Source organism: Arctopsyche grandis, chromosome 11 (assembly GCF_051622035.1).
Source record: "Arctopsyche grandis isolate Sample6627 chromosome 11, ASM5162203v2, whole genome shotgun sequence".
In the NCBI taxonomy this organism is placed as follows: domain Eukaryota; kingdom Metazoa; phylum Arthropoda; class Insecta; order Trichoptera; family Hydropsychidae; genus Arctopsyche; species Arctopsyche grandis.
This window is the reverse complement of record NC_135365.1, coordinates 5,925,215-5,934,186: the sequence shown is the minus strand read 5'-3', so window position 1 is coordinate 5,934,186 and position 8,972 is coordinate 5,925,215. Positions and strand designations below refer to the sequence as shown.

Below are 8,972 nucleotides of genomic sequence, written 5' to 3'. Positions count from 1 at the left end.
AGCCAACTACTTCAATGATTTAATATTTCTCAACATTTTCTACTTTCTACATATGTCACATATGTACAAAGTAGAAAATATGGATGGCGAGTAAAATTCAAGGGAAAAATAATATTTATCCTCGGACAAAAAACTTCATCGTACATTCATTGTATAATATAATTTCGAAAGAGACTTTGTAACTATGTACATATGTAATGTTGGTTCCAGTGGCGTAGCGTGAATTCCTGGTGCCCCCCCGCAAAATATTTTAAGGCGCCCCCCCCCCCACCCCCCCCCATATATTCATATTATTTACTTACAGCAAAATAACTTTCCAAATTAATAATTTATACCTTTCTTTACGTATTGGTATATGTACCTGTAAGACAGGGAAGGTATGTTGACCGTATCCCGGTCTAACGAAACACGTGTTGTGTAGTTTGAAAGAGGATCGTTTATTTGCGTTCAATTGGTACAATGGTTATTGTATGTACGAAGAGGTTTCTTCGGAGATGTGATCTAGTTGAACTCTAGAGGCTCACTCTGCCGGTGGAGGTTGCTGCGTTGCTTTATAAACGTTTTGGGTTGAAGTGTGTCGTGTGCACATCTTTTGTTCTTGGTACTCGCGCTGCCCTAGTTATGCTGCGAGCGTGGTTTTATGGGTTCATACGCCTGGACGTAGTTCGTGGTTTTTATGGGTTCAGTGTGTTCTTGCTTTGTTTCCCAGATACGTGTATAGAAATAAGTGTCGACCTTTTGACGAGGCGAGCGTGTGCCATGCGTTAATGACTTTCCTGGATATGTGTCGCAGTGACCTGATGAGATCATTTCAGTTGTACTATATGCCTACATACCTATATATCGAAGTGCATTAGTAGTTTAATCTGGACGACCAACAAGATGGTGAATTTTCCTTAAAAACTTCCCACCTGTTAATGGTGACAGCGAAAAATTTATAAATTTTATTGGTTTTGTAGGAATCTCGTCATCGTCATCGTCATCGAAACATTCGAGAATATTCCACAACAACAAACCACATTCCTCGCAGAACTCACCACACAACACGTGCACTTCTTGGAATCAATCGCCAGTTCCTTCGAGAATGTTCCACCCCTCACACTCGAGCGGAACGAAACCCAGACGACGCACACCTGCAGCCATTATATTAAACTCAAGCGGAACGCCCCTACCAGTCGAGTGGAACCAAAACGGTCGAAACACGCCGCCGCCATTAAACTACATCGAGCGGAACGGCGCCAATCGTTCCAGAAAAGTCCACCCCATCGACAAAAGCAAATTCCTCGCTTACGCATCAACAACCACCACCATCGGTCAGGTGATTCCAGAAACACTATAAAAGGAGGTACAACCCAAACAACGCCAGTCGACCCACAGCAGCAAGCGTCGACACACAGCAGCAGACCAGTCAACATACAGCTCCTGACCAGCCACCACTACACTACGCGGACTTGGAAGATCAACCAGCCGGACGAGCCAACAACACACTGCCGCATCCAGAGACCTTCTGAACATAGCCGAACGACGAGCCAACAACACACTGCCGCATCCAGAGACTTTCTGAACATAAACGAATGCCGAGCCAGTGACACTCTACCATATCCAGAGACCGCTGAACGCCATACTTTTGCCCAAATATAATACCTTTGTACAACCATAGGCAAACAATAAAACTTTATAAAACTAGCACAACAGTGTTTCGTTAGGCTGGGGATACGGTCAACACTCCAGTACCCCGCCTACAGTTTTAATCATATAATTTTGTTTTATTGCTAACACATTGAAAAAATATATACAAGAATAAGAGAGAATTCTCAGAAAATAAGTTGAAAAGAGGCACTGACGTTCAAAAGATGGAAAAAGACGGCAGTCTTCTAGCCCTATTGGCATAGATCAATTACACAATAATGATGAATTCAAAATATGTAAAATAATGTATGTACATACATATACATAGTACATACACATATAGTAAAAATAGGTTGGAAAATAAGAGAAGTTTTTAAAAAAGTTATTTCAAAAAAATTACGGAACAAATTAAAAAATCAGTAAAAAGGGCGCGCTTCGTGGCGCCCCCCCGCATTGCGGGGTCTGCGGGCGCGGTAGCTACGCCACTGGTTGGTTCGTAACGGTTCGGTGATTACTGGTCACAAAGTCACTAAAATCTCTATAGCGGAACATCTGGCAGACGAAAAGTCCATCATACTAACTATAGCTATTGTTGCGTAGAGGTGGGTGGTGGATCCAAGTAAAAGGCCAAAGTCGTGTCATAGCATTTATTGGTGATTAAGGAGATACACGCACTGGCAGTGCTCCGTCCAGTATGTCTTGATATCGCCTAAGTACCGCCTTATAACGGGTCGGTCGCTCAAGGCATCTGGTTACTTCCCTATTGTTTAGGCATGTACCCGGATATGTATTTCCACGGTCGGTCACTTTTGCGAAGGGACCAAATAGCGGCCATTGTTTAGCCTACATGCACTTTGAGTCTAGAGATTATGGGGACTAATCTAGTTGTGAAGGTGTTCTTCACCACCAGTCCGCCATGTTTTATAGACAGGTTCGTCTGTGTTCGGTATTAAATACAGCTATATGTTGGATATGGTATTTATTTTGAAGTAACAACGTATACACAAGTATGATTAATTGTTGGCAAAAGTATGTCGTTCAGAGGTGTCTGGATGTGGAAGAGTGTCGCTGGCTCGGCATTCGGCTATGTTCCGACCCCCAAGGAGGACAGAAGTCCAAGATCCTCCCACCATATCAAAATAGAAGCAATGAATAAAAAAATACTAAGATTTTCCGCGAGATTAATAATAAAGTCCAATTTTAGTCTTTAAATCAATTTTTATTATTACATACCTCCTTTACGTTTCACTTACGATTATAATTCGGGAAAAAGTTTGCCTCTTATCCGATCGTTTTCATACTTTGCCATATGGCTCATTTAGGTCATCAATATAAGTAAATGGAGCCTCCGCCATTACGATAGAGATAAAATATCGTATAAGAAGCATTTCAGGCCCGAAGATTTTTAATCTCGGTGACAGTTCTTAGTCATTAATTTTATACATAGATGGCGGTAGTAAAAAAAATATTGGTGTTTTTATTCAAAATAATTATTATCACTTCTTGAATTTCATAAAATTTACAGAAAAACTAATGTTTTCTCACTAGAATCTTCCTATTTCTATCAAGTTTAAGTTACATAATACAAGCCCGAGGATTAAAACTTCCAAAATTTCACTTTTCTTGCAAAAATATTCTTAAGCAAATATTACATTATAAAAATGTAATATTTGCTTAAGAATATTTATATTGTATATACCCAATTGTATATATGTACATATCAGCACCAGATATATACAATTGGGGCGTAAGGAATGAAATTACGTTATTGTTGTAAACATGACTCTTTAATGTGACGGGCGGTAAGTAAAAGGAAGTTAAGTCGCCACCAACATGCCAACTCCACTAACAGGATGGTGAACCAAACTCGTCCATGTCGTAGAGCCCCTACAATACGACATGACATGTATTTGATTAAATCATTACCATTTTCCTTTTCATCCCTTTCAGATGAGAACGCGAGGCAACAAAATAAATACATACCTGTCCCAAGACATTTCATTGTATTCACAATAAAAGTCAGTGTCACAATGCTACCTTAATAAGAGATTGAGCTAATTTTCAATGTCATGCAAGTTTGTGCTATTACAATAAAATAAAAACAATATGTTGAAAGTATTTAGTTGATTATTTTAATAGACATTTAAAATTATAAATTATGTACACATTCCAATGAAAGATCTGATTAAAATAAATAAATCTAATATATTTTTGATGTAGGAAATTATAACACATAGAAAATAAGTATTTTACAAAAGTATATAGAGATGTTGTAGAAAGTTTATTTATGATATAGTTAAAGCATTTTAAAATTTTATCGATGAATCTTTCGTTATTTAGTACTTGATTATTAGGGTTACACGACAATTGGTGCAAGTCCAAAAGGTTCAACGACAAAATATACCCGAAAATTAGTGCACTGACAAAATGTCCACGGAAATAATGTTCAAGCGACAAAATCCTAAATTTTCCTATTTTAATGGAAAAAGTAACAAAAAAAATTTTGTCGCGGGTACATTTTGTCTGCACTAATTTTCAGGTAGATTTTGTCGTTGAACCACCAATTGTCGATTTAGATATTGTTTCAATTTGGATTCAACCGAAATGAGCTCCGCAATGACAGCATCGCTTCTCCGTCATCATGAGACAGCACAATATTCCAAGAGGGAAGAAGAAGATTGCACAGAATATGCCCAAGCATGAGAAATGATCAGTCAGCACTCCAACGTTGCAAGCTGGACATCTGCCGATGAGAATCACATTCGGCTGAACGATCACAGTGGCTTGCTGAGGCATGTTCATTTGCATGTGCACGGGCTGAGAAGCAGGTCCTGCATACATTTCTCCAACTGAATGACGAATCACCATTAGTCACAGCAACCAATATATCAATGTATCTATGTTAATCTTATTATTAAAAAAAAATACCTGGACGAGGATCATAAGGTGGCGGGTGGTCTCGTGGATGTTTTGGATCCATATTGAAGACTTAAATGGAGTTTACAAATCTTAATACAGGTAATAAAATCAATTCACAGTCACAGCCGATACTGAAATAGCCGATTATGGGACTGATATTTGTGGCTTATCAGCGTACGGTTTTATCTAATCTATTACAAAGTTTTCATACGCTTATTGACAAGTGCAAACATTTCATACCGTGAATACCTATATAAATAATATTCCAAAATGGTATATTTCGATAAACAGGAAGACACATGTAAACAAACTATGTCGCTATGGTTCAAAACGATATAAAATTTAATTGATAAGGAAATTCCAATAACATGAAAATTACTCAACAATACATCGAATATTTATCGCTAATTCTTAAATAACGAATTTAGTAAGAAAATTAATTGGAATGAAGGATAGTTAATTTAAAATATTTTTTTGTATTTTCATTAACAATGCAATTCAACATCTAATCAAATAATAAAACACTTTCATTTTATACTATTTATTCCTATCAAAGTCTAATTCAATTAAAAATAGATTTATAGTTGAACTCTTTATCTGCGTATTAAATTCCCAAGCGCTAACATAAACTTCTAACAGGTCTTCGTCTCGACAGTGGAACACATTTTCTGAAACACGATGATTTTGTAAAGAACATTAGAACAAAAAAAATGACGTTGAATAAAAACAACATGGGTCACCGCACCGACAGTCAAAAAATATAAAAAGTTCGTTTACCATGCAAACATATGAAAAACGGTTAGTATATATGTATATCAGTGGCGTGCGGTAAAAGTCTCTCTCTCTCTCTCCCCCCCCCCCCATCGTACATCCTCACTTAATTTGAGCGAGCAGGATACAACAGGAACAAGAGGAACAGGCTTTTCCTCCCGTATCCTGCGCGCGCACATTAAACAAGGCTGTATGACAAAAAGAGAGATAATTTGTATAATATATTATATATACATACATAGTACCGTTTACCATGCACCCTTTTTTTTGATCTTTCGACTTAAGATCTTTCGATTTTCGATCTTTGCCTTCCGATCTTTGCTTTTTCGATCTTTTGACTTTCGGTGCCGTGAGATAGACCCAAACAACATACCTCTTATGACACGTTTAACATTCGTTTCTTCCTTCAACATTTTGTAAATCTTATCCATTTCCCTAGACAATTTTGTAATGGACCAAGTGTTAAAAAGTGGATCATCACAGGGCATTAATTTTGCCAAAGCGCTGTACTGAACGGAGATCGCCTCAACAGCTAAAATGAGGAAGTGTAATGAAAACTAATCACAAAATACTTAATCAAGACGTACACATTATAAACTTACAACTAAGTGCCAAAGTTATGTTTGACATAATGCTTTCAAATTTTGAACTTAGATTTTTTAGTTCTACGGGATATCTTTCTAATTCACAGCGGCCATATTGTCGACTTAATGCCTGGCAAAAATAAGTTCCGTTTTCGTGAGCACCAAACCATTTTTCAATATTCAAAGCGAAGTCCCGGGCAATTCTATACCCACTTTTAGCCTGTCCTGATAAATTCAAATAAGACGGCTGACTTTTTTCTGTAACAAATAACTATTACTTAAAAAAACAGATAATGGTTCTTTTTCACTAGTTCGGCTCACGCTTCGCGCTCAAGAAACCAATTATTGTGCTTCGCTGCAACATCATGTTTCGACTGTATGTTAACAGATGTCTCAAGTGCTGAAATCAGTATTCGCGCACGTTTCTGACGTTTACATACATATATACATACGTTTTATAGCGAAAACGAAGATATGATTTGTCTCGAAGGGGTAATGTCAATACATTTCCGGTTCGTTCCTCGTCTCCGCTTATTTCCCCATTTGACAGAACCCCAAATTCATTCCATTTGTTGGATATTTTCGAGATTTATAGGAGAAGTTTCTTTATTGTTCTGTTGGAGGTCACCAGTTAAAGGACGGATGATCATGTTTTGACCGTTTCCCGACCTATAGAAAAACCCGCCTGTGTTTGGAAGAGGATACAAGTATTATTGTATGTACGGCGAAAGAGATAGTTGTTCGATATCGGAGGAGTGGGCAGGCAGAGCTCCAGAAGCTCTCTGGCGTCTGGGGCTGGTGCGTTGGTTTATATCCTGATCGGTTGTGCAATGCGTAGCTTGACTGGTGAGATCATGTTCTCGAAGATTCCTATGGGCTCGAGGGTTTTTGGTGCGCAGCTGTATGATGAGATCACGCTTTCGGGGGTTTTTTGGACTAGAGTTTGTCTATATAGAACAAGTCGAATCGTGTATTTGCCCTTGTGTGATCGAAGATATTTCAGGAAAGGTTGGCTTTGCATGCTTGTACAGGAAGGCGATGATGCAATTGTGCGACTTGTGTTTTAAGGAGAAATATACGAAATCGTCGATCTCGATTCGGGATAGTAAAAGTTGTGCTATTGAACGTATTAAGACGTATGTATAAACGCTAGGAACGCGCGAGACTTCTGTTGACATATAGTCGAAACGTAATGTCGCAGTGATGCGTAATAATTGCTTTTGAGCGCAAAGCGTGAGCCTAACTAGTGATCTGAAATGTTCATACTTTATAAATTCGCTGAGTTAACTTAAACCTAACGACACATCTGGTAAAAAAAGCGATTATGTAATTGAACTATGATAAAATGGCTTTGAAAATTCAAAGTCACTCATTATAATATTTATTTCCATCGAGGCGGCAACATTTCAATGAGATTCTTCCGAGAATCTATGTACCTTCAGTTGCTAATATATACATCGTTTAATTTAAAAGTATTGTATTATAGGGCATGATATACCAATTTTAAATAAGTATTTTCATTCTAAGATGACACCAAAACACTTACAATATGTACCTGTTTGAACATTTCTTATGGGCAAAGTATAAATATGACGATAATTCAAAGAAACGTTGTGTGGAGTATGATGTATTATTGCATAACAACGACCAGATGGGAACAATTCAAATATGCCCTATTTAATTTAGTTTGGTAGTTGGTAAATTTTGAACCTCGATTCCTATTCGACGACCTTCAGCTTATGCAAACCTCTAAATACATTTGAACTGAGCAATATGAATTATATATTTTGATTCATACGAATTAGTTAAAATAATGAGATACCTGAGATCCAAGATGGTCGATATAGGATATAAAAACAATAATATTACATTTGTGTTCGAAACTTGAATAGAAAATAAAATTACTAGGAGTAATGATGGGGCTGGAGTGGCTAGTGTCATTTCTAGACGAGGAATCACCACCAGCTTCAATAATTCCACCAGTGCTTAAACGACCTTGACTGGCCGCCATCTGTCAAGTGTCAACTGTCAAATACAGTTACTGCTGCCAACTGTTGATGTACGTAGTCACTGCTACCAAGCGTAGAAGCGGCCTAAGTACAATTTTGAGAATCCTAGGTTCTGAGGCATATACTGAGGGTTCTTAGGAATTTTGGCGATCATACTGCAGATTTATAGATACCCCTGTTAAGAATCTGCTGTAATACACCGATAATATGCGAGGAAGTTGTGAAACGGTGAATATTGTACGACTGGTTAGAAAATTATATCTAGTTTTAATTAATATGAATAAAGGATTGAGCTCATTTACTATCAAACTAGCTTCAAACACAAGGGCTTCAAAAATAAACCAATGCTATGAAAATGCAGTTGAAAGAGTCTCACTTTGAAAGGCGGCAATGGGAAATGAACCACGTCACGCAAGCGCACGACAATCGTTGCCACAAAAATTGCGAATACGGATTATCTGGCACACGAGTTTTCCTTAGTACAATATTTCGCGTGGTAAGCTTTCGATTAATGGAGTTTTTGGGTGTCAGATTTTCTGTGATCGAGATTCTAGTAACGTGCGCGAGTTTCATAGCGGCGGTTATCCTGGTAGCGATTTACATTTGGGATGTAACCCGTTTGCCATATAAGCATCTGTAAATAATTTAACAAATAAAAAGAAGCTTCCGACAAACACAACCGTGTTTTATTAGGCCGGGAAACTGGTCAACATATCAATCCCTGCCCACAATCTCCTACGTCATTTCCCCTATTCTGTAGATATATAAAGTTTTTAATTTATATATTAAAATTTCTGAAACATCGCCTCTCTTTCTCCGCTTGAAAGATTGCTGAATCTATTGCTGTCTTGCTGGGTTCGGTGATTATTGGTCACAAAGCGCTCGCCCAAAAGTCGAAGGGCCGAAAAGTCCATCATACTGTGGCATATGCTAAAAGGAGCCGCCGTTATAAATTGGTTTTCAAGGATTATCTCCAGGCTAATGGAGACCTCCGAATGGATTTAAGTGGTCGGTAACGGCATGCGGTCGCTTCCCACTAGAGTTCCCAGAACCGAGTACA

General features: G+C 38.0%; 2 protein-coding genes across 2 annotated transcripts; both read right to left on the bottom strand.

The window, feature by feature from the left end:
* Positions 1 to 3,618: 3,618 nt before the first annotated feature.
* Positions 3,619 to 5,216, bottom strand: LOC143918884 (membrane protein BRI3-like). The gene is made up of 2 exons (XM_077440973.1): positions 4,558 to 5,216; positions 3,619 to 4,478 (listed from the first exon to the last, which is right to left on the bottom strand). The coding sequence occupies exons 1-2, from the start codon at positions 4,607 to 4,609 to the stop codon at positions 4,225 to 4,227; spliced, it is 306 nt and encodes a 101-aa protein (XP_077297099.1). The 5' UTR covers positions 4,610 to 5,216; the 3' UTR covers positions 3,619 to 4,224.
* On the bottom strand, positions 4,871 to 7,956 carry LOC143918882 (uncharacterized). The gene is made up of 4 exons (XM_077440972.1): positions 7,809 to 7,956; positions 5,922 to 6,161; positions 5,693 to 5,851; positions 4,871 to 5,216 (listed from the first exon to the last, which is right to left on the bottom strand). Exons 1-4 carry the CDS (start codon positions 7,912 to 7,914, stop codon positions 5,086 to 5,088), a joined length of 636 nt encoding a protein of 211 aa, XP_077297098.1. The 5' UTR covers positions 7,915 to 7,956; the 3' UTR covers positions 4,871 to 5,085.
* Between the last annotated feature and the right edge of the window lie 1,016 nt (positions 7,957 to 8,972).

Bases quoted from the DNA above. Each gene is read 5' to 3' on its own strand.
- LOC143918884 (XM_077440973.1), bottom strand. From the start codon at position 4,609: ATGGATCCAAAACATCCACGAGACCACCCGCCACCTTATGATCCTCGT. The intron at 4,479-4,557 runs GTATTTTTTTTT...TTCGTCATTCAG, and splicing joins ACCTTATGATCCTCGTCCAG to TTGGAGAAATGTATGCAGGA.
- LOC143918882 (XM_077440972.1), bottom strand. From the start codon at position 7,914: ATGGCGGCCAGTCAAGGTCGTTTAAGCACTGGTGGAATTATTGAAGCT. The intron at 5,852-5,921 runs GTAAGTTTATAA...TCCTCATTTTAG, and splicing joins CATAACTTTGGCACTTAGTT to CTGTTGAGGCGATCTCCGTT. The intron at 5,217-5,692 runs GTATGTTGTTTG...ATCGTGTTTCAG, and splicing joins TGTTAAACGTGTCATAAGAG to AAAATGTGTTCCACTGTCGA.